Source organism: Sarcophilus harrisii, chromosome 1 (assembly GCF_902635505.1).
Source record: "Sarcophilus harrisii chromosome 1, mSarHar1.11, whole genome shotgun sequence".
In the NCBI taxonomy this organism is placed as follows: Eukaryota; Metazoa; Chordata; class Mammalia; order Dasyuromorphia; family Dasyuridae; genus Sarcophilus; species Sarcophilus harrisii.
In genome coordinates this window covers 124441710-124469002 of record NC_045426.1, presented here as the reverse complement: position 1 = coordinate 124469002, position 27293 = coordinate 124441710, and the positions used below count along the sequence as shown (strand labels likewise).

General features: G+C 44.1%; 2 protein-coding genes across 3 annotated transcripts; one reads left to right on the top strand and one right to left on the bottom strand.

Moving 5' to 3' along the window:
- The first annotated feature begins 343 nt into the window (after positions 1 to 343).
- Positions 344 to 10302, top strand: INO80E (INO80 complex subunit E). Its single transcript, XM_031963527.1, has 7 exons — positions 344 to 587; positions 875 to 945; positions 1041 to 1093; positions 2338 to 2416; positions 3460 to 3571; positions 4483 to 4599; positions 9463 to 10302. The coding sequence occupies exons 1-7, from the start codon at positions 507 to 509 to the stop codon at positions 9685 to 9687; spliced, it is 738 nt and encodes a 245-aa protein (XP_031819387.1). The 5' UTR covers positions 344 to 506; the 3' UTR covers positions 9688 to 10302.
- An 83-nt stretch (positions 10303 to 10385) lies between these two features.
- On the bottom strand, positions 10386 to 22607 carry DOC2A (double C2 domain alpha). Of its 2 annotated transcripts, none has more exons than XM_003762068.3 (11): positions 22459 to 22607; positions 21001 to 21305; positions 17178 to 17257; positions 16686 to 16760; positions 16217 to 16326; positions 13188 to 13314; positions 12480 to 12539; positions 12065 to 12228; positions 11635 to 11716; positions 11105 to 11201; positions 10386 to 10971 (listed from the first exon to the last, which is right to left on the bottom strand). In XM_003762068.3, the coding sequence occupies exons 2-11, from the start codon at positions 21290 to 21292 to the stop codon at positions 10829 to 10831; spliced, it is 1230 nt and encodes a 409-aa protein (XP_003762116.1). In that variant the 5' UTR covers positions 21293 to 21305; positions 22459 to 22607; the 3' UTR covers positions 10386 to 10828. The 2 variants fall into 2 exon arrangements, with proteins under 2 accessions (XP_003762116.1, XP_031819365.1); XM_031963505.1 differs by lacking the exon at positions 22459 to 22607 and adding an exon at positions 22312 to 22399.
- Positions 22608 to 27293: the final 4686 nt, after the last annotated feature.

Genomic DNA, 27293 nt, shown 5'->3' with positions numbered 1-27293 from the left:
ATCCTGAGTTTAAAAACTCGGAGAAGGCCGTGATCTGCTTTAAAAGCAGTACGTCGTAGTATAGTGCTCCGAACTTTTAACTTCTCAAGCGGAGTTATGGGACGACAAACGTCTCGGCTCATCTTTCGTGATGTCATCACGTCCCTACGCGCCCGTTGGTCAATACCTCCGCTGAGCCCGAGATAACTCCTCCCCCCTCCCCCGGTTGCTGGTTTCATTGCGCACGCGCGTTTCCCTGACACTCTTGGATAGTCCTTTTTCGTGCTCCACTCTCTCCGTCGAAACCCCTGCGCGGGTGCTTCTGGGAACTGTAGTCTCAAGTGGGAGTGAGGAGGCGGATTCCGGAAGTTGTGCGGCGGACAGCGCCTGTTGTGGAGTGGGGAGTAGGTAACGGTTCTCCCCGAGCCCTGGCGGGGGGGGGGGCCTCCCCCGCAAGGCCTGTAGCCCGAGCTTGAGTAGAATCGGGCACCCGGCGCCCGGAGTGAGCGTGATTTCCCCGGCCAGCCATGAATGGGCAAGCGGACGTCGAGGTGGACTACAAGAAGAAATACCGGAACCTGAAACGGAAACTCAAATTCCTAATCTACGTAAGTGTGTCAGGAGACCGATCCGAGCTCGGCCCCCCCCTGCCCCGGGGTCCCTAGACCTGGCCTCTGACGGGTCCCTGAGAATCTTCTCGCCCCCTCGCGCCCCTCCCTCCCTCCCTCCCGCCGAGGAGGCCCGAAGACGCCCAAACCCTCGGGGATTCAGCTCGGCCCTGCCCCCCACCTTATGACCTTGGGCTAGCCCCTTCCGTCGGAGCCTCCGTTTCCCTTACCTGCGGAACGAGGGGCTTGTGCACGCGTCCTTCCAGCTCTGATGCTTTCTTATCCAGGAGCACGAGTGCTTTCAGGAGGAGCTGAGGAAGGCGCAGAGAAAGCTGCTCAAAGTGTCCCGGGACAAGAGGTGAGCACGCCCGAAATGGGAGCGGGAGCAGGGCGTCCGGAGGGAAGGGGCCCGGAGCACGCCCTTTCAGCCCTCCTTCCCGTCCCTTTCTTTAGTTTCCTTCTGGATCGCCTCCTGCAGTACGAAAATGTGGATGAAGATTCTTCTGGTGAGTAAAAACTAGCGCAGAGGAACTGGCTCCCTTGGCGCAGTGAGCGCTGCTCACCCCCTTCGCCAGACTACTTGCGTGCCTTGCTCACAGTAATGAGTTTTTTAAGACTGATGTGAAAGGCTCTCCTCGGACTCCCCCAAAAGCACAGGAGGTACTTTACAAATGAGGAAATGTAAGATCCAGGAGAGAGTTCCAAGATTGGCCAGAGCCGCGCATCTGTCTTCCCTATCGGTTACTGAAGTCTTCTGCCTGAATGTATTCTTTTCAAAAAGTTAAGCCAGGAATCGGAGGAGCTGAATGCTACTCTCAGTTCTGCTACTCCACTTTAGGTCTTAGTTTTCTAATCTATAGAAGGAACATAAAGAAATAATAATAAAAATTAATGTTTACATAGTACAACTAAGTTTTCAAAATACTTTTCTTATAGTATCACATTTGAATCTAAGTTCTGAAAGGGTAGATATTTCATATTCTACTAATGAGAGAATTGAGTCTTAATTGGTGACACAACTATTGATTTCCTGAGGTGGAATCTTTAAATATTCCTGACTCAAAATCCCACACTGACTTATACAGACACTGCTGCAAATGAGAGAAATTAATATTCACATTCCCTTTTTAAGTGTTCCTAATTAATTGCCTGCTACTTCCAGGATATCATCCTGGATCTTGGAGCTACAAGGGAGTCCCTGCTTGCCCCATAAGAGTTTATGGTCTAGTTTGGGGGGGAAGGCATAAAGGTACTTTATAGAAAAAAGTAGGATATACTGATCTAGTTAAAAGTACAAGTACAATTAGAGTTCAGGGGAAGAAAAAAAAATCACTCTGACTGGGATGATTATGGAAGGTAGAGTAATAGGGTCTGGAAGGGTTGGTCTGGAAGGAAGATGATAACTTAGAACAGGGGTCCTCAAACTTTTTAAATAGGGGGCCAGTTCACTGTCCCTCAGACTGTTGGAGGGTCGGACTTATAGTAAAAACAAAAACTTTGTTTTGTGGGCCTTTAAATAAACTTCATAGTCCTGGGTGAGGGGGATAAACGTCCTCAGCTGTTGCATCTGGCAGCGGGTCATAATTTGAGGAGCCCTGACTTAGAGGATTAGAAGAGATGGAAGAAGACATTCCAAATAAGTCAGAGCAAGGAATGCGGATGGTGTATTTAATAAATGTTGCATCCTTCAGGATGAAGGAGCACTGAGGGAGTAGAGAAAATAGTCCAAAATTTCCCTTTTCTCTTTTAGACTCAGATGCCACAGCATCCTCAGAGAACAGTGAGACAGAGGGAACACCCAAACTCACTGAGACACCAGCCCCCAAGAGGTGAGAACATATCCTCTATCCTTCTCGTCTTAAAGACAAATTCTTTCTGTCCTTTCTTTTTTTCCCCTTTGCACTTAATTTTTTTTTGTTATTCTGTACTTGACAAACATCATCAAACATGAGCATTTTCATATACACAGAAGAATAGAAAAAGAGAATTGTAGGAGAAGCCAGGAATCTCTATTATATACAGCTTGCCTTTCTTCAAATAATATAATAAATTTACCATGTTAGTGTCAAAGCTGTCCTGCTTGCCTGTGTCTCCTGAGTTTCCTTTTGTTCTCTTCTGTATATTTTCAGTGCTACAAATGACCCTCTTTTCTTTATTGGTGGGAGAAGGGTATCCTTGTCAGTAGGGCCACTCCTTTCTTTGTAGAAGAGAGAAAAAAAAAAAAAAAAACAAACCCTAAAACCCACCCTTGTAACAAATAAGAAATAGTCAAGGAAAAAAAATTCTTACGTTTTCCATCTTAGAAAATAATATCTTAATCTGCCTTTTTTGGTCCTTCATTTCTTTGTTAGGTAGTGAGTGAGTAATATGTTTCATTAGTTGATCCGTTGGAATAGCAATAATATATTGCATTGTTCAGAGTTCTTAACTCTTTAAAAGTTGTTTAGGTTTATTGTTTTGTTTTGTTTTTTTACAATGTTGTAGTTATCGTCTAAATTGTGTTTCTGGTTCTGCTCACTTCACTCTGTCAGTTTACCTGAGTCTTGGGTTCCTTCAATTTAAATTTTTCATCATTGGTTATGGAGTATTAATAGTCAATTACATTCACGTGTCGTGATTTATTCAGCCATTCTCCAACTTTTAGGCACTCTCTTAATTTCCGTTTCTTTGCCACAATGAAAAGTGTTGCTACAAATATTTTTGTATGTTTAGGTTCTTGCTCTCTGTCTTTGATCTCTTTGGAATATCTGCCTAGTTGTGATATTAGTTCCCTGTCCTTTCCAGAGGGGGTGGCACAAGTAGAATTTGGCTAGAGTCAAGAGTTGGAGGTTTGCTATTTGGGGTCTGATCTTCTCTGTTGTCCCCTTTCTAGGAAAAGAAGTCCCCCTCTGGGGGGTACCCCATCCCCCTCTGGCCTTTCACTACCCCCATCCTCAGGGTTTCCCCTGCAAGCCTCCGGGGGCCCCTCTCCGTACCTGACCTCGGTGAGTAGAAGTTTCAGTGGTCATGATTTGGCCAAGGTTTCAATGTGACAGCTTTAGTTTCTGTATCAGGAAAGTAAGGCCAGCTGTCTTGCTTGAAGTGGGTTTCACAGATTGGCTGAGACATCATTTGGTGAGCTTGCTTCAGGAACTGGCAGTGGCATTGTTACTGATGGGTTATGACTTTGTCCACCCAGTGTTCATAGGGGCTGGTGTATGGGATGTGTCTACCCTTTTGGCTATGAGTTGTGTCTGTAGTTTTGCCCAGTCTATAGTAAAACTAACTTTGTGCAGGATATAGACAGCCTTTTTGGAAAGAGAGCAGCCAGGCTGATGTTGGTGATACACAAGGAGAATCCCATAGCTTCTCATGATGCTAAAATGCCAAGCTGAGGGCAGGCAGCAGCTTCTTCTGAATCAGGAACCAACTTGGTATAACTGACTGGAAATGAGCTGCTTTTGTAGGCTGTGGGTCTTGGCCAGTTCCCTTCACTGATCTAAGTGAGTCTGGTCCATCTCTAAGAAGGGTCAGTGCTTACTTGACAAAGTCCTGTCTCTTACTGTTGTATGATATTCCCCCTTTTCCCCCAGTTCATTTTTATGCAGACTCAGAATCTTTTTGAGTGCAGGGCAGAGGTAAGACAAGTGGAGGGAAGTCCTCCAAGAAGATGATACCTCTATGAGGTGAGCAACCAGTTAGTTGGCAATGCTGGGAGGGAGGCAAGCAGGTGTGGAAATCAGAGGATAGCCAGCTGGCCCCTACCATGCTCATCACCATTTTTTTTGTTTGTTTGTTTTTCCATTTTTTCTTGTTTGGGTTTCTCCTTTTCCTTCCCTTCCCTCAACTTCTTCTCCCTCTCCCAACTTCCATCCTTTTCCCATCTTCATTCTCCCCTTTTTCCCCTCCCCTGCAGCTGGCCTCTCCCCCATATTCCCCCTTCCCCTCCGACTACCTGGCCCTGCAGCTGCCTGAGCCCAGCCCCCTGAGACCCAAGCGGGAGAAACGGCCCCGCCTACCCCGGAAGCTCAAGGTACCTGAATTTTGGGGAAGTTGGGACTCTTGGAGGGGGGTATAGTGTGGGTTTGGGGTTGTCAAAATGATAGGAGAGGAGGAACTTGAATCTAGGGGAATTTTTGGATTACAGATAGAAATTTAAGGATCTTTTGCTAAGTATCGAGAGCTTGTTGTATACCCAACGTGCTGTGCTTGGTGCTGTTGGCACTTACAGAAGTAGAAGATGTGGTTCCAGTCTCTTAGACTATGGTCTGGTTTAGTAGCCAAAGAATAACCTTGAAAATAATTTAAGACATCATGTAGTTTTAAATTTAGAGGTAAAAGATGAAGAAGGAGGAGTAAAGTCTCTAGGGAAATCTTCAGGGAGAAGTTGGGTCTTAGTCTGAGCCTTGAAGGTTGACTACATTCTGAATAGGTAGAAGAAAACAAGAAAAATGATCCACTTAAGATTTGTATTTTGGGCAGAGGTAAGTGTGAGGTTGTGTATTTCTGATTAGACCAGAGAGTATACAGAGACCACTGGTAGTTAAATTGAGTCCAGATAGTTGAGGACCTCCAAGCCCAGCAGGGGATTTCAGATGCAGTACACTGTTCTTTAGCAGAAAGATGACTTGAAAATATCGTTTGGTTAAAAACTGACAGGCCAGAAAGGTAGATTTGTCCCTCTTATCTTCCTCATTTTCCTTTATTCTTTCCAAGAAAAACTCAAGAGACCCACACAGCATCCTTTGAATATAGTTCAGGTGTCAGTCAGTAAACATGAATTGAACCCTTGTTCTGTGCCATTTACTATGCTAAGCTCTAGCGATACAAAGAAGGCAAAACTGTTTAGAAACCACGATCCAACTATGTATAAATAAGGTGTATGTGGGGATCAGCTGAGGGTAGACTTAGAAGGAAGGCCCTAAGAATAAGAGATAGGCAAAGTCTCTTGTAGAAAGGAACTTTAGCTGAGACTTAAGGGAAGCCAAGAGGCAAAAGTGAAGAGGAAGTACATTCCAGGCCTGGGGCTAGAAACTGTCTAAAATCAGAAAATTTTCATGACTTGTTCAGGGAAGGTAGTGTTATGGGATCAGAGAGTCCAAGAAAGGGGATTACAGTGTAAGAAGACTGGAAAGGTAGGAAAGGGCCAGGTTATAAAGAGTTTTAAAAGCCAAACAGAGGGTTTTATGTTTGATCCTGCAGGTAATAAGGAAGCCATTGAAGATTATTGAGTAAATAAGTGATGTGGTCAGAACTGTGCTCTAGGAGGGTCACATTGGCAGTTAAGTGGAGGATGGAGTAGAGTGGGCAGGACAACTAGAAGACTTTCTATAGTGCAGGCCTGAGGTGATAGGACTCTGCCAGTGTGGCAACAGTGTTAGAAGAGAAAAGAGAAGGTAATTAGACATAAACAGAAAAAAGAGTTGGCAACAGATTTGATACAGAGCTATAAAGAGTAACTGAGGAATATGACTAGATTTCCAGCCTAAGTGACTGGGAAGATGATGGTGCCTAAATGGTGATAGGAAAAGGAAGGCAAAGCAAAGATGTCGGTATGACAGGAAGAAGAATAAGTAGCACTCCTCATCTTCCTCCCTCCGTGCCCTCCCAAAAAACAACCAAATCCCCCCAAACAAAAATATGAGTAACTGAAATATCCAGGAAATGAATCCTGATCAGGAAATCCCATAAAAAAGGTCACAGTAAGTCATTTTTCCAGCCTAGGATATAAGGAGGCAGATAAGTGTGTGGATAGTAGGAATAGGGTCTGACCAGGACCATGCCAAGAAGAGCATTCCAGTACCCAACAACTGAGAGAAGACTAAGTCTGTACACTAGGGTGAGACAAGTTCTCAGACCCCACATCAGGGCACCAGATGCCCCTGACAACTTTGTTGTTCACAATCCAGTTCCAGGTCACAGATCGGGGTGTACTGAGGAGGGGCCTTTATTCAGGGGTAGCCTTTGGGGTGAGGAGTAATTACAGGTACTAGCTCTGCATTGGGTGAGGAACAAGTTCAGAAGCAAATAGTGGCTGTGTAGCTCTTACTCAGGAATGGAGTCCAGTCTCAGTTTCAACTTGTACCCCAATCTGAAACCTATAAAAGAATTACCAAGGCAGGATTCCCAGACCAAAGAGAAATCTGGAATTCTGTCACTGAACTAGCAAAGCTTTCCATTTGGCTGATGGTGACTGAGTCCAGCATAAGTCTACTGAACCTCAAAAGGCAAGCTCACAGGCCTGTTGCTCAGACCCAAACTCAGATCAGGAACTTGAAGAACTCAAACCAGGGGACAGCAATCGAATTTGTCCAAGATTAGACCATCTTGGGAACCTTAAAAGCTTACCAGTCCTCAGCCTGAGCGATCTTTGAAATCCTGGAATAATCTAATACTCAATACTTTAAGATCAGTCCAGGTGTTCCCTTCAGGTATATACAGACAGGGCCTGGTCCTAAAGTTAGAAAATAGGCTGGAAGGATGAACAAGTAATAAAAGAATCCCACCATTAAAAGCTATTATAGTGACAGGGACTTTCAAGACACAAAAGCCAGGAGAAGAAGATGGCACCAAAACATCTACAAGCAAAGCCTCAAAGAAAACCACAGTTTGGGGACAAGTTCAACAAGAATTCCTGGAAGAGATGAAGTGAGTTAAAAACAAGTTTAAAAATATTTTTTAAAATGAAATAAGAATGCTAAAGGAAAAAAAAAATTAGGAATAAGAGCTATAGAAGAAAGAATTAGACAGGGGAATTAAAAGTTTAGCACAATAGACACAGAGCCTTAACCAAAGATCAAACTCCCTAAAAATGAGAAATGGACAAAGTTAATGACTTCACGAGATAATGAGAAATATTAAAACCGTCAAAAGAATGAAAATATAGAACTTTCAAGGTATTTCATGGCAAATACAATAAATAGGGAAATTTGGAAGATGGAGTAGTTTAGGTAGAGAGTTTGATTTTGGACATGCTAAGTTTAAAGTATCTACAGAACATCCAGTTGGAGACATCCCATAGTTAGAAATTGAGATTAGAGGTCAGGAGAGAGGTTAGGGCTTGATAAATTATCTGAGAATCATTGCACATGAATAATTAATTGAATTTATGGCAGCTGATAAGATCACCAAAGGAAATAGTGAAGAGGGGAAATTATGACAGAGGCTTGGCAGGGAATACTAATAGTAAGATGAAGATTTAGTAAGGAGCTTAAAAAGTAGATAAGAGGAAAATCCAGAAAGGATGATATTAAAAGAAAGTATTAATGAGAAAAGGGCATTCAACAGTGACTGAGTTGCAGAGCTCAAGAATGATTAGGCTAGAGAAAAGCTTGGCAATGAAATCATTGGTAATTTGAACAGAGCAGTTTCAGTAGAATAATGAAGTTGGAAGCCAGACTTCAGAGAATTAAGAGAATAAAAGGAAAGACAGCAGAAGTAGCAATGTAGACAACTTTCTCAAGGAGTTTAGCCACTGAAGGGAGGAGAGATGGAGGAGAGTAGCTTTTGGGGATGGGGGTAGGGGTGGAGTAAGGATTTTTTAAAACTGGGGAATGATATATGGCTTAAAATACATAGTTATTTGCCTACAGCCTCACCTACCTCATTTCCAAGGGAAAGGTTGGGCTAAAGACCATCTAGCCCCTAGGATACGGGATAGACCTAATAAGGATGATAGCTAATTTTTGTCTGCAGACAAAAATTATATTATATATCCATATCACTAATGAAATTTCTTCAAGAAGATTTTAAAGTCTTCAGAGAATATGGCATAAGCTCACAGAGGAATTTTAAGAAAAAGTTACAAATCATAAAAACTGTTAGGTGACCTTGTAATAATAACTGGCATTGATACTTTAAGGGTTACAAAATATTTTCCTCACAATAACCCTGCGATACCACCATTTTTCAGATGTGAAACGGAGGCCCTGAGAGATTGGGTGCGAAGCAGTATTCAAATCCAAGTTTCCTGACTTCAAATCCTGTGCTTTTCCAGTGTATCACACTGCCTCTCCCTTAAAGAGAGAGAGCTTCAGAAAGGCATTTGTTGACAGATCAAAAATCTTTAAAGGGAGCAGACTCAGGAAGAGTATCATTCCTGAAGCTATAGAGTTAGATTGTTATTGACCTGCCTGGCCAACAGTTTTTTATTCCCCACCTAGGATTTTGCTGGCATGTATTTGAAATCTGAGGGGAGAGGAGAAGTTCGGGAAAATTTTAGAGCACAGAATGCGCCATACCGCACCCCTCAGCCAACAAAACATTTTCTGAGCACCAGTTAAGTGCAGGGCTCTCACAGAATTTACAGTACACCTAGCAATGTACCAGACACTTGATGAGAAATGCCGACCAAGTGGCATCTACCTTCTCTCCTCCTCCTCCAGCACCAAATAACCAAATTGAAATCATAGCTAGACTTGGCCATTGGGTTTGTCCCTTTTACTTGGCTAATGTCTCCACTAAATGCTACTAGACTCTGGTGTCAAAACATATTGCTTCTTAGGAACTCATCAGAAACTAAAGTGTGAGTCCTGGATGAACAGGACTTAGGACTTTAAGACGGTGATTGTAACCCACAACCTGAGAAAAAAAAATTCTGCAAAGCTGTCGGAGACTGGAGTTTTCAAAACGAAGCAGTCATAGGGCTACCTGGTCCTCTGGTGCTTTTCAGTGTGCACCAAGAGCTAACCCACTGAGGGGGTTATCTGACCAGATTATAAAACCATTAGTGATGGGTGGGGAGACCAGGTAACCTTGCCCGACTGTGTAGACTAATTATGCAAGGGAGAGGTCCAATGAATTTTCAGAAAAGTTCATTCTAAGGATAGGGAGGGAAATTTTCCTTATTATCTTTTTTTTTCCCCTGTATCTTTCTCCTCCCTTGCCTTCCCTACAGATGGCAGTGGGGCCATCTGAGTGTCCAGTGGGGGGTTCACTGACCTTCCCAGGCCGGGGAGCTGGTAGTGCTGGGGTAGGGGCAACCCTGGCCCCATTGGGGCCTCCTAAGCTGCCCCCACATACCATCCTGAGCACCGTCCCTCGCCAGATGTTCAGTGATGCCGGGAGTGGAGATGATGCCCTGGACGGCGATGATGACCTCGTGATCGACATCCCCGAATGACCTCCTATCCGAGCCCCTTTCCTCCCTCCACTTGCCAGGTGGCAGTGGCAACAGAAGCAGCAAAGACAAAGAGCGTCGTGTTTTTGGAGACATTTATTGATGCCCGGTCTTATTGGTCCGGCCATTGACAATCAGAAGAGGCGTAAACATGCAGCACGGCGCCCCCAGAGAAGAGGTGGGGAGGCAGCTCCCGGCCCTGAAAGTGGGCCCACGCTGTGTTTGGATTTGCAGCCAGTGGCGCGTAGGGAAGGCAGACAGATTCAGAGGTCAGCCCAGGACCCCCTTACCCCTGCTGCTGGATGCAGCCGCAGGGGGCCTCTGCCTCCCCTTCCTGAAGGCAAAGCCCCCACACATCAGCTACCGCTGTAAGGGGGCAGCTAGATAGGGCTAGTTTTGTTTTGTTTTGTTTTGTTTTTTTACTGCAGACTTTTATTAAAGGGGTATGTGGTGGTTTTATTTGTTTTCTGAAATGTCCTCCCTCCTTAACCCCATCCTAATCCGGGTTACTCCCACTGTGGGGAGTTTTGCCGGGGCAGCTTGGAGAGGTGGATGAGAGGAGAAATGACCTGGTTGGGGGGAGGGAGTGGGGCAATAAATTCTCTCCCTCCCCTTGCACATGCGAGTGGTATGGTTCATTTGCATATAATATCCTATCAGGCAGTAGGAAATTTGCATATATAGCCCCACCCATCCCTCACAAAAAGACATCCCCACAGTAACAAAGTGAATCTCACAAAATAAGACAAGAAGTGTTGAGGGGGGAGAGGGAGAAGCTTCTCCCACCCCCACCCCCATGTAAACGTGCAACACACTCGTGCGAAGTTGAGTAACAATCACATGGCCCTGTGGTTCCCCCCTCCCCCCAAGAAGGGGCTGTTCCTTGCCCCCTCTTTCTTCCCCACTCTTGCTAAGGTTCTTGAGGGCCTCTTTCTCAAAAGGCTTAATCAGTTTTCTGCTCTTTCCTGAGCCCAGGGAAATAACAGAGCTTAGTTTCCTTCTTCCCACCCCTTCTAGCTCTTGACTTTCCAAGAGTGAAGGGAAGCTACCCAACTGAAGCCCCTGGTTTCCCATGGTCTCTTGCTTTCTCTATTAGGAACTAGCTTGTGTCCGTGGGGCTGGTTGGCTGGGATCTTTGTGGGGTTTAGGTAGAAAAGGAGGCAGCAGCGGGAGGCAGTTCGCTGGTCAGGGTGTGCCAGCGTTCCAGGGTCACATCTGATTGTCGAAGGCAGTCCCTCCAGTGCTTCAAGGCCTCTCCCCGTGAATTGGGGCCCAAGGACACTCCACCTGGGGGAGGGGAAAAAAGGAACAGTGCCGGAATGATGGGCCTTGTTTGTCCCAAATAAGGCAGGTTTCCGTATGTAAATCTGATCCCCATGCTGGCCATCAGAGTCAAACCCACAGGAGCCAGTCTTCTCACCAATGAAGTCATTAGATTTGCCAATGTCGTAGTCCCAGACCGTGACCTCTAAGGTCTTCGTGGCCAGAGCCGGGAGCTCCATCTCGTAGAAGAATTCCTGAGGAAGTAGGGAATATGGAGGGCTACTTTTCCCTACTTTCATCTTTGGGATTGCCCAAAATTATTTCTCTGAGTTGACCTTCTGCTCAACTGAAGAAAAGGGATGATGTGAGCATCAGGAAATCTTGTCTGTGCCACAGCAGTCATTGGCTGCCTAAAGACACTATAAGGCTTAATTAAGAACTTTGAGGAAGATGGAATTAAGAGGATTTCTTAACTAGAAGTATAGGAGCCCAGGTATCTATATAGTTCCTGTTTCAGTGGGGTCTCCATTAGCAGAAAGGGATCCCAAAATAGAAAACACCTTCCACATCTCCCAGAAGAAATAATGGGATCCTGGTAGTTAGGATGGAAATAAGTGTGACTTCATTCCAAAATCAAGCCTCCCACTTAACTGTGTCTACCACATTTTTCCCTACCCCTCAAGTCACCTCATTAAACTCCGGATTCAGAGTTTTCTTCTTCACAGATGTTTTGTGCTTCGATTTCTTCTCTATATCTGGCCTCAGGTACCTGCAGAGACCACAGTGGGTCAAAATGCTAGATTCTAGGAGTGGGAAAGGATAGAAGAGGAACTGGGGGTGGGGAGCGGCTGCTTGGGGCTGACGGAGGAGGGCTGGGGGCAGAGGACTAGGGTTCAGTGGGTCTAGTGAGAAAAACATTCACTGGGCATACAAGATATCTGGTTTCCCACTACTAACTCATAAATCACTCCCCATTGAAATTTGAAATTTTGATTCTAAGGTTCTAGGAACACTACAGGGTCAGTGAGAACCAGGGGAGGTTGCACGGGAAAGAGGTCCAGGTGCTGGGAGTCAGGACACCTGGGGCCCAGGAAGGGAGTGGGGCTGGGTCCCTCACGTCTTGACGTAGGGGTCTGAGTAGCCGTTGACATCCATGGCTGCAAGATGGGCGCATCGAACAATACCCACAAGCAGCCCACGACGGTGAGAGCTGTAGGTGAGCCTGAGCAAGATGCGACCCCGTTCCTCCAGCAGCCCCTGGCTCTGTTCTGCTCTCTCCAGCTGAGGACAGGAGACAGCACCTCGGGAAATGGACCCTCTAGTCTCCAGCCATACCCAGCCCACTCAATGTAATGAAAGGATTCTTCCTCTCCCACCCCTCCTCCTGCTCTTTCCTTCTTATCTTTAAGGAGTTGGAAAGGTGCTTCCTTTCACTTGTATTAGGTGTGGGTTTTTCCTCCCTATACAAACAGGACCCTTCTTTCTCTTGGAGACTGCTGGAGGGGGCAAGAGGAGAAGCATGATTTCCTTACCTCTTTCAGATAACAGGAAATCCCTCTCAGGGCTGCTGTCATAGAGGAAGGGGATGCCAGCTAGAGGAAAGAGAAGAGAGTCTAAATGCCAGCCATTAAAGAATTGGAAAATGACTAGAAGCCCAGCAGTTGGAGAATGGCTGAACAAGGAGTGGTACATGAAGGTAATAGAATATTGTTGTTCCACCAAAAATGATGAACAAGCTGATTTTAGAAAGGCCTGGAAAGATTTACACAAACTGATGCTGAGTGAAACAAGCAGAACCCAAAACACATTAGACACAATAACAGCAAGAATGTGCAGTGATCAACTACGAAAGGCTCGCTTCTTCTCAGTGGTTTAGTGATCCAAAGCAATCCCAATAAACTTTGGACAGAAAATGCCATCTACATACAGAAAAAGAATTGTGGAGACTAAACGTAAAACAACACATGCTATGTTCACTTCTCTTTTTTTTTTTTTTTTTTTTTTTTAATTTCTCCCATGGTTTTTCCCTTTTGCTCTGTTCTCTCTCAACATGATTCATAAAGCAATGTGTATTAAATAAACCTACTATGATAAATGCCAGCTATTCCATTCCATTAACCTCTTGGGTCCACAGACCCTCTTTCTTTTCTCAAGGACCCTAGCCTCCCACCCTCCCCAAGGCTCCATCTTTCCACCCCACCTTGGTCAAGAAGTCTCAGCTCCAGATACTCAAAACTGACCGGGACCTGTCGCTCCAGACAGATATTAAAGTGCTTCTTCTGGGAAGGTTTGAGACGGCGAAGTGGTATCCGGGTCTCCCCAATGAACTCATTGTGGCTCAGCTTGTCCTCGTCACAGACAGAGATCCTGGAAGGACAGAGGCATCGGGGGCAGTGTCACAGAGAATCCTAGCTCTAGAGATTCACCTTCACCAGCCAGGGGGCAGAGATGATGCCTTGATTGTGGGTGAGGACTTCATGGTAAAGGATACTGCAGAAAAGTTGCAGGGCATCTGGAGGGGGATTTTCCCTCTTTGTGGGGCAGGGAGAGGCCCATCTGGGGCCTAGAGTTACAGGTACCTAGAGTTACAGGTAAGGATCTCATGGAGAACAAAGCTGTTATATAATAATTTGGGGGTCCTCACTACTAGAGGCCCAAGGGAGTAAGAAAACTAAAAGCCTGGGTTCACTCAAACCACCTTCCTTTCACTGATGTATCTTGTGGAAATGGCTTCCCTTCTCTCTTCCCTCCTCTCCTCATTTTGGACACCCAATTGGTAATTAAGGAAGGAATGCCAATTCCTGGGGGTTCTTGGAAAACCTACAAGAGGTCCCCTCCACAATATGAGAAAAATCTTTTTTACTAGTGTGATCATATCCAAACATAGTCTACATGTCACCATGTTCCTAAGCCCCCAACATCTTCAAGGACTCAGTCCACAGCCGACATGTTGCCAGACAAAGATAGGTTTTGGGCCAGGAAGGAGGGGCTCCTATAACCTACATTCCCGATTTCCCTGAGGAAAGAGCTGGAATGGGAGCCAAGACAAGGGGAATGCTTCCTTTATTCTCCCCCTCCTAAATTCAGCTCCAGAGATGGAGACTGACCTAGGGTGAGTGGCCCCAAGTGAACCAAGATGAGATGAGTTTCCCGCCTACAAGGTCTATAGTCAGGCCAGTTTGTGGTAGAGTAACAGGGTCTAGGGATGCCCAGCTGAACTGAAAGCAGTCTCGGTCTCAGAGCTGTTGGGGGGAGGTTTAAAAATGGTAGAAGGGGCCTGTGGACCTGGGGGCAGCAGGGAGAGGGGGACATCCACCCTCTTGGTCCTGTGTCTTAGCTTCACCACAATATTCCGATTCTCTCTTTTCCAAATTTAATTCCACTTCCTCTGTCTTTGATCCCATACCCTCCTGCTGCCTTTTGGATCTTCCTTCACCAATTATCCCTTGTCTCTTCTGTCTCTTATATTTTCTATTTCTCTCTGCTGCCTCTTTCCTCACCACCTACACAAATACATTCGTATCTTCTCTTTCCTAACAAAACATTGGCTTGACCCTGCTGCCACCTCAAACTACCTTTCTATTTCTCTTCTTTCCTTTACTTCCAAACTCCTCATGTGGTTTATTCTACTGCCTCCACTAACTCACCACCTACTCATTCCTTAATCCCCTGCAGTCTGGCTTCTGTCTTCCTCACTCTACTGAAATTGTTCTCTCCAAGGTCACCAGTACCTTCTTCTCTGCTTAATCTAAATGGTCTTTTCTCAGTCCTCCTCCTTTTTGCCTTCTCATTATTTGTCACCGTTCTCCATCTCTTGCTGGGTATTCTTACCTTGGCCTTCTGTGACACTGCGATATTCTAGCCCTCTTCCTAACTCTCTGATAACTCCTTTTCTGCCTCCTTTATTGGCTTCTCTTCTTCCTATTCTCTTACTGTGGGCATCCTTCAAGGCTTAATCCTCAGCCATCTTCTCCACATTCCCTTAAATACTTTTTCCCCTCGATGATCTCATCCACTCTCACAGCTTCAATTATTATTTCTATGCAGACAATTCCCAACTCTCTCCCTCCAGCCCTCGTCTCTTTTCGCTGAACTCCAGACTCATATTTCCAGCCATCTGCTGTGTAGTTCCACCTGGATGTCTCATTAGCCCTACAAATGCAGCATATTCAGAACCAAACTCACTGTTGTCCTTCCCAAACCAGCTCTTTCTTGGGTCCTTATTTCTATTGATGACACTCTCAGTTCCCCAATCACCCATGATGTCACTGTCACACTCCACACCTTTCCCTGTCAAAGAAATGGCAAGAACTGGCCACTAATTAGAGGTGTGGGTCAGATTACATAGGGTCTTGAGTAATAGAAAGAATTAGACTTGACGGGGTAAGCTCATCAAACCTATTTTGATGGAGTAATGTCAAATGAGAGAATGTATGTTAAAGTTATATTGCCAATTATTTTGATAATTTATCTCAATCTCATCTTTTTGATATCTTTTATATATAATAATAATAATAAGAAGAAGAATTCTTTATGTTTAGGGTTCTCATAATGCTTTTGTGAGCTACTGCAGGTATTTGATCAGAGGATTGCTGGGCTGAGAGTCACGTTTTAGGAAGATGAAGCTAATTCAGCCTGGTCGGTTAGAAAGGGAAGGTTCCTTTGGAACCTGTTCTACCAAGGGAAGAGAGATTTTTTTTTTTTTTTTTAAGGGCATGATTAACAGTGTGATTTGATATGGAAATGTCAATAGGCAAGAAAACTTAGACTTTGACAAATCATTTCCCCTCTTTGGGGCCTCAGTTTTTTCATTTGTAAAATTCAGAGGTTTTGACAAAATGATCTCTAATATTCTTTCTAGGTCTAATCTATCATTCCAGGAGATCACTAGATGTGGCAACAAGATCACCCAGACCTTGAAGAAAGTAATTTCAGTAGAATATAGAATGGGAGCAGAAGCCAAATTTCAGTGGTTGAGGAATGAATCGGGGGAGAAGAGATGCAGCCATGTACACTGTTTTTTCTATTGTTTACCCAGTAATTGTAAGAGAGCTAGATTAATAATTCAAAGGATCACCAGGGTAAAGAAAAAGATTTTTGTTTGTTTGTTTTTAAAGTGGGCGTGATAAGAGCATGAATGAAGGCTGAAAGGTAGTGGAAAGTGAAGGTAGAGAGAATAAAAATCTTAGGGGGAGTGCATGACTTAAAAACCAAGGCCCCAGGAAGAGATGGAAAGGATAAATTAGATCAAGAGCATTCTGGGCCTCACCTGAGCACCTTTCTGGTGATGTCCTCATCAGTAATCCCTCGATACATTAAGTCTTCATTCCACACGGGGTTCAGTGTGTTCCTCTGAGTCTTGGTCTTCAGTTTGTTGGCCTATTGGTCATAAAAGGGGTAAGAGGTTCCCAAAGGGGTAAGGAGTACCCACAAAGAGAAGAGGGGAAAAAACTTAAGGTAGAAGGGGAGGAATCTATTCAAATATAAACTTCTTGAGGCCAGTCAATTATTTTTGTGTCTTTCAGCACATAGTAGTAGCTTAAAAATAATAATGATTATAATGATGATAATAATAAATTAAGTTGATTCAGCAAGATTTTTGGTCTCTATAAAGAAGTTAGCAAAAAAGGGAAAGGCTCCCACTTCTTAGAGGAGTAAAGGAAGACATTCTAGCAAGGGATATGGAGATGGAAACAGGAAGAAGAGAGAGGAAGGGGAGAGTCAGGAGGAGGAAATACCTTGCAGGCCCCTGGCAGGAGATGCAGTTTGACGTAGGGATCAGCCAAGCCATTGAAGTCCATGGGCTTGAGGCCCTATCCACGGAGGAGTAGGAGACAGTAGAGATTCCTCTCAGTTCCTCCCTTCCCTGAGCCCAGGGAGATTCTTCAGGCCACCCCAAGCCCCCCATCTTAAGTATCCATAACCAGGAAAAAGCTAGGGAGAGGAGGAGAGTGTATAGGAGAGCCAGGAAAATGAAGGAAGAGATTAAAACTGAAACCCAAAGAAAGATGGAAAAACAGTGAGCCAAATGAAAGCTAAAGATGATAGACAGAGGTAGGAAGTTGGGGGGGGGGGGGGAATGTTCAATTTGGGAAGATGGAGGGGAAGAGAAAAGAAGAAATATTCCATCACTGCTCCTCACTAATAATAACTAGAGCCCAGGAAGAAGGAAATGGGAATGTGGGGAATAAAAGAAAGACTGAGCCTGTAGAAGTGTGTCTGGGACCCACCTTAGCCCTGAGGATGCTGCAATGGAGAGTACAGGTTGCCTGGTCATAGAGAAGGTCAAATTCTAGGGTGCCCAGGGCAGCTGTAGAGAGAGATCCATTCACATCTCAAATTTAACATGTCTGAAACAACACTCATTAACTCCCTCATCCACTCCCACTCCCCCAAAACACAAAACAATATCTCCCGATTTTACAATTTTTGTTGAGGTTACTACCAGTTTTTCACACTCAACAAAGGATGAAATCTAAGAATCATCCTCAAATCTTCTCTTTTCTTTTCTCCCTGTAGACAATCAGTTGCCAAATTTTGTCACTTCCACATCTGTATCTTTAATGTTCATCCTCTTTTCCCTTTTCCATAGACACCAACCCTGTGTCAGATCCTCATTATCTAATTCATGAACTATTTTTAATAATATTTTATTTCCCCCCAATTACATGTAAAAACAATTTTTAACATTTGAGATTTTTTCCCCAAGTTTTGACTTCTAAATTCTATTGTTCCTTCCCTTTCCTCCCTTTTCCCTTAGACAGTAAATAAACTGATATGCTATACATATGCAATCATGGAAAACATTTTCATATTAGTAATTTTGTGGAAGAAAACTTGAATAAAGAAAGAAAGGTAGGAAGAGAGGGAGAGAAAGAAAGAAAAGAAGAAAGGAAAGGAAAGACGAGGAGAGAAGAGGAGGGAGGAAAGAAAGAAAGTGAAAAAAAATGTTTCCGTCTATAGTCAGTTGCTATCAGTTCTTTCTCTGGAGGTGGCTAGCATTTTTCATTATGAATACTTTGGGATTACCTTAGATCATTGTATTCTGAGAATAGCTAAGTTATTTATAATTGTTCATCATAAATATTACTGTTACTATGCACAATATTCTCCTGGTTCTATTCTTTTCACTCGGCATCAATGTAAATCTCTCCATTTTTTTCTGAAATCATCCTACTCATCATTTCTTATAGCACAATAATATTCCATTGCAATAATATATCACAACTTATTCAGCTATTCCTCAATAGATGGACATCCCCTCAATTTCCAATTTTAAACCACCATAAAAAAGAGCTGCTATAAATGGTTTTTATACAGATAAGTCCTTTTCCTCTTAAAAAAAAAAAAAAAAAACCAAACTGAGAATACAGACCTAGTAGTGGTATTGCTGGAGTAAAGGGTATAACCCTTTGGGCATGGTTCCAAACTGCTCTACAAAATGGTTTGATCAGTTCACAACTCCACCAACAGTTTTCCCACATCTCCACATTTTATCATTTTTCTTTTCTGTCTTACTAGTCAATCTGATAGGTGTGAGATATACCTCAGAATTGCTGTAATCAATAGTGATTTAGAACATTTTTCATATAGATAACTTTGACTTTTTTTTTGGTCTCAAAACTACCTGTTTATCAATTTTATCAACTGAGAATAACCTGTATCTTTATAAGCCTGACTCAGTTTTCCACATTATTAAGAAATTAGGCCTTTATCAGAAATATTAACTATAAAATTTTTCGCCAGTTTTCTGCTTTCCTTTTAATTTTGGTTATATTCATTCTGGAGAGCAATTTGGAACTCTGTGCATACCCTTTGACCCAGCAGTGCCACTCTTGGATCTGTATCTCAAGAAAATCATAAAGGAGAGGACAGGACCCACATGTGCAAAAATGTTTGTAGCAACCTTTTTTGTAGTGGCAAGGAATTGAAAACTGAGTAGATGCCCATTAGTTGGGGAATGACTGAATAAGTTGTTGTACATGAAGGTAATGGAATATTATTGTTCTATAAGAAATGATGAACAAGCTGACTAGAAAGGCCTGGAAAGATTTAGAACTGATGCTGAATGAAACAAGCAGAACCAGGAATACATTGTACACAATAACAGCAAGAATGTGCAATGATCAACTATGAAAGATTTGGTTCTCAGTGGTTCAGTGATCCAAAGCAATCCCAAGACACTTTGGACACAAAATGCCATCTGCACCCAGAAAAAAGAACTAAGAAGACTTAAGGTAAATCAACAAATGATGTGTTCTCTTCCTTTTTCTGTTTTTTTTTTTAAATCTCTCCCATGGTTTTTCCCTTTGGCTCTGATTTTTCTTTCCCAATATGATTCATAAAGCAGTGTGTTAAAAATAAATAAATAAACAAAATTTGGTTATATTGATTTTTTTTGTACAAACTCTCTCCTGAACTATTACAACAGTCTCCTAATTGTGCGCTCCCTGATTCCCATATATCCCCTCTTTAATCCATTCTCCTCACCAATGCAGAGATTACCATTCTAAAGACAGATCTGACCATATTAATCTCCAGTTTAAAAATCTTCAATGACTACTTTTAGCCTTTAGAGCAGAAATAAATTTTTTTGATCTAGTATTTAAAGTCCTCCACAACCTTCCCAGATATTTACTGTTACTCCTCTTCATTTGCTCAACATTCTGGCCATGACCCACTAGCTGATTCCTGAACTCAATATTCTGACTCTGATCTTTGTGCTTTGGAATAGACTCTCATGCCTGGAATTAACTCCCTCTCATCTGTGTCTTTTAGAATCTCTAAGTTCCTTTTAAGATTCAACTCAGGTGCAATCTTCTGTGGGAAGCCTTCCCTGTTTGCCAAAATTGCTGGTACTTAATCTTTCCTAAAATTATCTTTTATTATACTTAATTGTCTATGTACTATATTTTCACATACTACTCTACCACCACCCCCGTCCATCCCAGAAAATGTAAGGTCTTTGAAGGCAAGGAGTGTTGCATTTTATCTTTATATCCCCATCCATTTCTTGGAATAATGCCTGGTACATTAAGTATTAAATAGGTACTTAATACTTAAAGATATTGGAGCACTTAATAACTGTTTGTCAAGGTGAAACTGAGAGATCTGAATTGTGTATGAATTTTTGTGATGGGATCGTGTGTGTATGTGTGTGTGTGTGTGTGAGAGAGAGAGAAAGAGAGAGACACAGACAGACAGACAAAAAGAGATACAGAGACAGAGAGAGAGAGAGAGAGACAGACAGAGAGAGACAGCTACAGAGACAGAGAGAGACAAAAACAGAGACACAGAAACAAAGACAGAGAGACAAGGAGAGAGACAGAGAGACAGAGACAAAGACAGAGAGAAACAGAGACAGAGAGACAGGGAGAGAGACAGACAGACACAGAGAGAGAGAGAAGGAGGGAAGGAGAGAATGAAAACTCTGTGTATGTATTTGTATGAGAGAGGGAGAAATAAGATCCTGTGAATATATGACTGTATAATTATGTATAGACTTTTTCTATGTGTATGAATCTGAGTGTGTAAATATGACTAAAAATACAGATGATTATGGAAGACTGAAAATATGTAAAAGAATTTCTATGTATGAGTGTACCTGTGTGAGGTCTGAGGAGGAGTGACATTCTCTGTGTCAGGAAAGATGGCTGTATGTGACTGCATAAATGACTGTGTGTGTGTGTGTGTGTGTGTGTGTGTGTGTGTAAAAGACAGACAGAGAAGACAGAGAGACACAGAGGCAGAGAAGGAAGGAGGGAGAGAGAGACTCGATCTTGCTCCTATGTTCCCAGCTGTGGCTAGGGCTTGAGCTTTGTGTAAGTGGGAAGGTCTCAACAGAAATATTTAATATTGAGGCTGGCAGATGTAATGTCACTGATTACAGCAGCAAGGCTGCAACATCAGGGCTTCTCTCTCCCCAAACGACCCTGGTGTTCCTGGTTTCCCCTTCCTTCTCTTTCTCCTGTCTCCCAAACCTCCCCTTTCAGAGCTCAAGGGGCCTCCCCATGATCAGCTACCCTGAGACCCCAGCATCTTCCCCAGACTCACTGGTGTCATCTGAGTCATAGCTGTCCACTTCAGCCCCCTCCTCAGAGGCCCCAGCCCCTCGGATACCAGCCCCGGGAGACAGAGCCAGGGGCGTTAGGCTGGGTGTAGCTGCAGCCCCAGCCCCTGGGGAGAGCTGGGCTTGGGGGTCTGCTCCACTTCCGACACCCTCAGGCCCTAGTCGAGGAAAATAGTCAGAGATCTGCCGAATGGGCCGAATGGGGCCAGGACACACGTTGATGGCCATGTGCTCCTGGATGTTGATGGTCATCCGGTCACCCCTCCGGCCCCTCATTCACACGTCTCCCCTGAGAAAATGAGGGAAGGAAAAGTTAGCTGTGGAGCCTTCTCCTCTAAAAATCAAAATGACCTTTCCTCCGCACTCTATCCTCTACACTCCCCTCTGAGTCTTCTGGTAATCCTCCTCCTGGAAGATAGTCAGGGTCCTGCCCTGGGGGTCCCGCCTCAGAGAATGGAAAAGGAGAGCATACCTCCCTCCCCAGAGGCTCTTGAATATCAGGACTCGTTAGTATGGGGGGAGGGGAGGGGAAGGTCATCCCTCTTGGGAGCTACCCGGGGCAAGATAGCAGAACTTTGGGGGCTACAAAGCTAGAGCATCCTGATAAGAGATTATGCAAGGCCCCAAGTGGGATCTCTGGGAGGGTTTAGGTGGACTGGGACCTAAATCCTCATAAGCAGCCAGTCCACAGAGCTTCTCCCTTGTGGAAGTGAGTTAATTGCCTGTGTCTGCTAGGCCTTCCTTGACTTAAATTCTTGGGCCTGAAATGGAATAGTTATGGGGGACGACAGACAGCATATGGGCAAACAGGGAGGCTGCCTGGCTTGACCCTATCCTCCACCCTCTGCTTCCTTCCTAACCAGAGCCATCTCTCTCAGCCCCTTATTTGGCCCTGAGGGGCCGGAGCCTGACTCCAACTAATTCCCTTCCATCTCAGACTGTGTCCTATTCCCCCACCTCCAGGAAATTTCCCTGGATAGAGGTTCTGACTTTCTTGTCCTTGTTCTCAACCCTCATCCTAAACTCCCTCTGTCCTTCCTATCCCTCAAGCTATCTAGATTCCTTCCCGGAGGCTGTGTCTCTCCACCAAGCTCTATCTGAATTCCCCTCTTCCCCCCTCCCCCCTCTCCTGTCTGTCTCTTGGGCTATCTGTCCTCCCCAGGCTCCATTTATCCTCTGGACTGTCTGTCCTCCCGGACCTCTTGCCTCCCCGTTCTGTTTGTTCATTCCTCCTTCCCCCTCGTCCCCTATTCCTCAGGGCCTGCTGGGGGAGCCCCTTGCTCTCTTTTCCTCACCTGGCACTGAGCTTCCCGACTGCCGACTGCCGAAAGATTGCAGTAAATGGGAGAGAGATAAACACAGATTCCCCAGACACACAACCTCTCTCCCCACCTCCTCCCCCGACAAACACACCCAGCCCAGCCCAGCCCAGCCCCTTCCACCTGTCTCTGTGGTCCAACAGGTGCTTGAGAACCAGGGGGACAGCAGAAAGGAAGCCTCGGGAGCTGCAGGGAGAGGTAGCAGCAGGGAGCGCAGAGATAGGAGGAGATTCCAGAGGTGGAGGGAAGGAGTCCGGCTGTGCGTGCTTGTGTGAGAGAGTGTGTGTGTGTGTGTGTGTGTGTGTGTGTGTGTGTGTGTGTGTGTGAGAGAGAGAGAGAGAGAGAGAGAGAGAGAGAGAGGCTGCCTGCTGGGGAGGAGGGGGTGAGGGAGGTGGAGGCGAGGATGAAGCAAGGGAGAGGGAGAAAGAGATGGATAAAGAAAGAGGGACAGAGGGACGGACAAAGAAGAACAGAAGCAGCCTGGGGGGACACTCTTAGGCTTGTCACAGACCCCCAGCGCGCGCAAACACACACACACACACACACACACACACACACACACACACAGGATCCCACAGACTCATTCAATCTCCCTCCCATGCAGTCACAGACATGTTCACATTTACCACACCCACACACATCACACTGGTCACACACGTTTCCTGACACATGTTTGCATGGTCCTCACAGCCTCACTTATTCACATACATCTTCCTGTCTGTCTCACACAGAGATTAATGACTGCACACTAACATAGACACACTCCTTAATTCACATGTGATCACACATGTATCTGTACTGATATCTCAAAATCCCCTCCTGTCTCTCCCTCTCCCCCACACACCTCTGTGCCCACAGATACACTTATGAGCATTCACACATTTATACGAATTAATATGCATACACAAACACACGTTCATACACACACAGAATTCTGGGTTTCCAGGATTCCCAACACCAGGGACAGAGTGAGAAATGCCTGGTATTTCCCAACTCCCTCCTCACAGGACCCGGGAGTCCCCTTTCTTCCCTTTCTTTCCCATAGATTTCCCTGCTTGTCCCAGGTCCTATTCCCCTTTTAAACACCCCAGGGCCCTGGCCCCCTACTGGAGACCACTCCCCCCCATCCTTCATCTGCTCAGTGCCTCCCTCTTGGGTCCCAGGTGACTGGGCCTGAGGTATGACTGGCTCTGCCAAATTCAGGGAAGCACTGGGTCCTGGTTGCCATGGCAATGCTTGCTCATCCTTTTCTCCACCCCATCCTCCTTCAACCTTCCTGCTCCCAGACTCCCCCTCCTCACACTAAAGAATAGATTCTTAGCTCTACGGAGGGGGAAGGGACTCGCTTCCAACAGCCCCTGGTTAGCCTGTCCCTCATTCCCTCTCTTGGGCTTTTCCTCGATCTCCCCTCTCTTCACTCTCCCCTTGGTCTCTACCTCATTTTCCCTCCCTTTTACTACCCCCCTGTTCTCTCCCTCCCTCCTCTCCGGTCTCCCTTCTCGCCTAAATCCCTGCGGAGACCTCTCCCTTCGCTTTTCAGTTTTGTCCCCTCTCTCTCTCCTTCATACACATCCTAGCTCCTAATCCCCTCCTAAATCCGGCCCTCAGTGAAGGGCCTGCCTATTTTGATTTTCCTTTCCCCATCACAGCAACTGCCTCGGGTCCTAGGCTCAGGGACCGTATCCATCCTCCCCCCCACTTGCATCCGCTAGGTTTTCCTTAGCTCCAGGGCGGGCCAGTTCACCATCAATTCATTGAGGGTTTCCACTTTCCCCACTAGCCTCAGGGAGGGGGAGGGGGACTGAAAGATCTCGGCTAATTATAGGCTAATGAGGCAGCTGGTATCTGGCAGCCTCCAGGGGCGGGGGCGGGGGCCAAACCATCCAAGCGAGGCTCTAGAAGGGGTGGGAGCGCTCCCTCCCTACTTTCAGTTTATTGCTTGGAGCTCACCTTAACCCGGCCCAGACACTTTCCCTTCCTAATTGGACTGCCTGGCTCCAGCCGGCATTTGGTTCCGTCTTTTAGAACTGGGATAAGATCTTGATATTTGGGAAGGTGGGCCAACATTAAGGAATTAGGGTCTGAATATGTGGGTGAGGGGCTGTGGGAACAGAAGGAGGGATGAAACAGGCGGGTGGGGTCTGGGAGATGAAAACGTGGGAGGGGGACAAAAGGGAGGTAGAGGATGAAAGAAGAGAGCACTGTTTCTGGGAGGAGGGGGGAAGAGTAAATTACATGGGAAGTGAAGGAAGAAGCAGAAAAATAGAAAATTTGCAGACCTAGACGGAGGGTTATATTTAACAGGAGAGGTCTCTAAGTGGGCAGTTGGGTGTGTCTTGTATGCTGGAAATTTGTCTTGCAAACCCTGTGTTGGATTTATAAAAGGCATTAGACCCGACAGGTTCTGAGATTCTATGAAAATACTTTGATTCTATATTAAGGCCCGATTTATGCCTGGGGATGGGATGAAGAGAAGGAAAAAGGAAGAACTCTCCCCAATTCTGCCATCTGACTCAGCTTTTCCCTTCTTGTTTCTTGGTCTAGGCAGATGACGAATAGTGAGTCTTCCCACCCCTCAGCCTAGCCCGGCCAGAGCAGAGAGCCATTCTATTGATCCATGAGTTTACAATCTGTCTGCTCGTTCTTCTGATCACTTAGTGTTATAATTATTTCTTTAAGTTCCTAAAGACAAGGATTGTATCATGTTCATATTTTTGTTTTCTCTGTGCTTTAAACAGAGCTGCCACGTAGTAAATACTGCGTAAATAGCTGTTGAATATGGATGAATGAACCTATTATCTCAGTAGTGGAAGCTTAGCTTCTTATTAGTCAAAAGAGGAAGGTAGAACCTAATCCCAGGTAATGAATCAGAAAATGCATTTCCAGTATTCAAATTCTGTCTTAAAACAGTAAAAAGCAGTCATTGGCAGCAGCTTGGTAGTACTTTGGGTAGATCTTTGTACATGGAGTTGTGAAGAGTTCAAATCAAGCCTCTTAACACTTACTAGCAGTGTGACCCCAAGCAAATTAATTAACCTGTTACCCTCAGTTTGCCCATTTATAAAATGAGGGAAATAATAATATCCACTTCTCAGGGTTGTTGTGAGTATCAAGAGAAATATGTGTAGTATTTTGCAAAGCTTAAAGCACTATGTAAACATTAGCTATTATCAGCAAAATCAGTTTTGATACTGGTTTAAAACAGAAAAATAGATCACTGAAACAAATTAGATAAGGAAGAATAATAAATAATCAAACTCAGCTCAGGGTTTGAAAAGCTTGAGAACATAAAATAGTTGAGAAAGAACTTCCTATTCTATAAGAACTGGGAAAACTGGAAAGCTGTTTGGCAGAAATTAAATTTGTACTCCAATGATTTCAAGCATCTTATACTATAAATCATAATAAGTTCAAAATGAATATTGAAAGCCATGCCATAAAAAACAAAAGAGAATGAGATCAGGTACCTTTCATAGTTATGACTAGGGGGATAGTTTTTAACTAAAGAATAGAAGAGATCCCAATAGATAAAAATAGATTATTTGGGTTACATAAAATTGCACAAAGAAAATAATTTCAATATTCAATATTTTTATTTTCCCCAGTTACATGTAAAACTATTTTTACATTTGTTTTTAAAATTTTGAGTTCTAGATTCTCTCCCTTCCTCCCACCCCCACTCCCCACTTCCCACTTCCCATGTATGAAGTTACGCAAAACATTTTCATAAAAATCATGTTGTGAAAGAAAACATAGATCTCCCCCCAAAAAAATTCTCTAGAAAAGAAAACCAGTTCAATTAGGAAAAGAAATGGTGAAAAAATTGCATATCTTTGATAACTATCTGATATATAAGATATATAGATAACTAGCACAAATATATAAGACTATCGTTCCTGCTGGATATATGTGGCCAAAAGATATAAACAAATATTTCTCAAACAAATTGCAAACTATTAACAATATGAAAGATTGTTCCAAATATGTCTGTGACAGACATGGCCATTTTTTCTATCAAAGGAGAGCTAGATGTTGCCACACAAGAGAGGAATCAAATATGAACTTTGGGTTTGGTGCTCTGGAAAAAGTGTTGGAGAAAGGTGATTTGAGGGATCAGCATATCTGACACCAGAATGGGGGAGATGGAAGTATGGGATGAAGAAATGCTTTGTAGAAAGGGTTAGATCAGCAGGTGTCTTGATAAAGACCTTTTCCTCCACACTGTTTATGACCCCTGAAGCATAAAGAGCAATGGAATCTGAGGAGGACCCCTATGGATTTGAGTGCTCAAGGATCCAACCTTTTCTTGTTGTTGCTGTTTTGTTTTAATAGTATTTTATTTTTCCAAATATATGTAAAGTTAATTTTAAATATTCAGTTTTGTAAGACTTTGTATTCTAAATTTTTCTCCCTGCTTCCATTGTCTTTCCCCCTCCCCAAGACAAAAAGCAATCTGATGTAGTTAAATATGTTCAATCCTTCTAAACGTATTAAATCAGACCAAAGGTAGGGGGGAAAAAAAAAACATGAGGAAAAAAAACCAAACGAGCATACAAACAAAAAAAAGGTGAAAATACTGTTTCTACCCTCATTCAGTCTCCATAGTTCTCTCTCTGGATGTAATTAGCATTTTCCATCCCAAGTCTATTGGAATTGTCTTAGACCACTGCATTGCTAAGAAGAGTCAAATTTGTCATAGTTGATTGTCCCATAATCTTGCAGTTACTGTATGCAATGTTCTCCTGATGCTGCTCACTTCATTCGGTATCAGTTCAGTTAGGTCTTTCCAAGTTTTTCTAAAATCATCCTGCCTATCATTTCTTATAGAACAATAATATTCCATAACATTCATATACCATAACTTATTCAGCCATTCCCCAACTGCTAGGCAGCTACCTAATTTCTAGTTCTTTGCCACTACAAAAAGACTGCTACAAATATTTTTGCATAAATGGGTC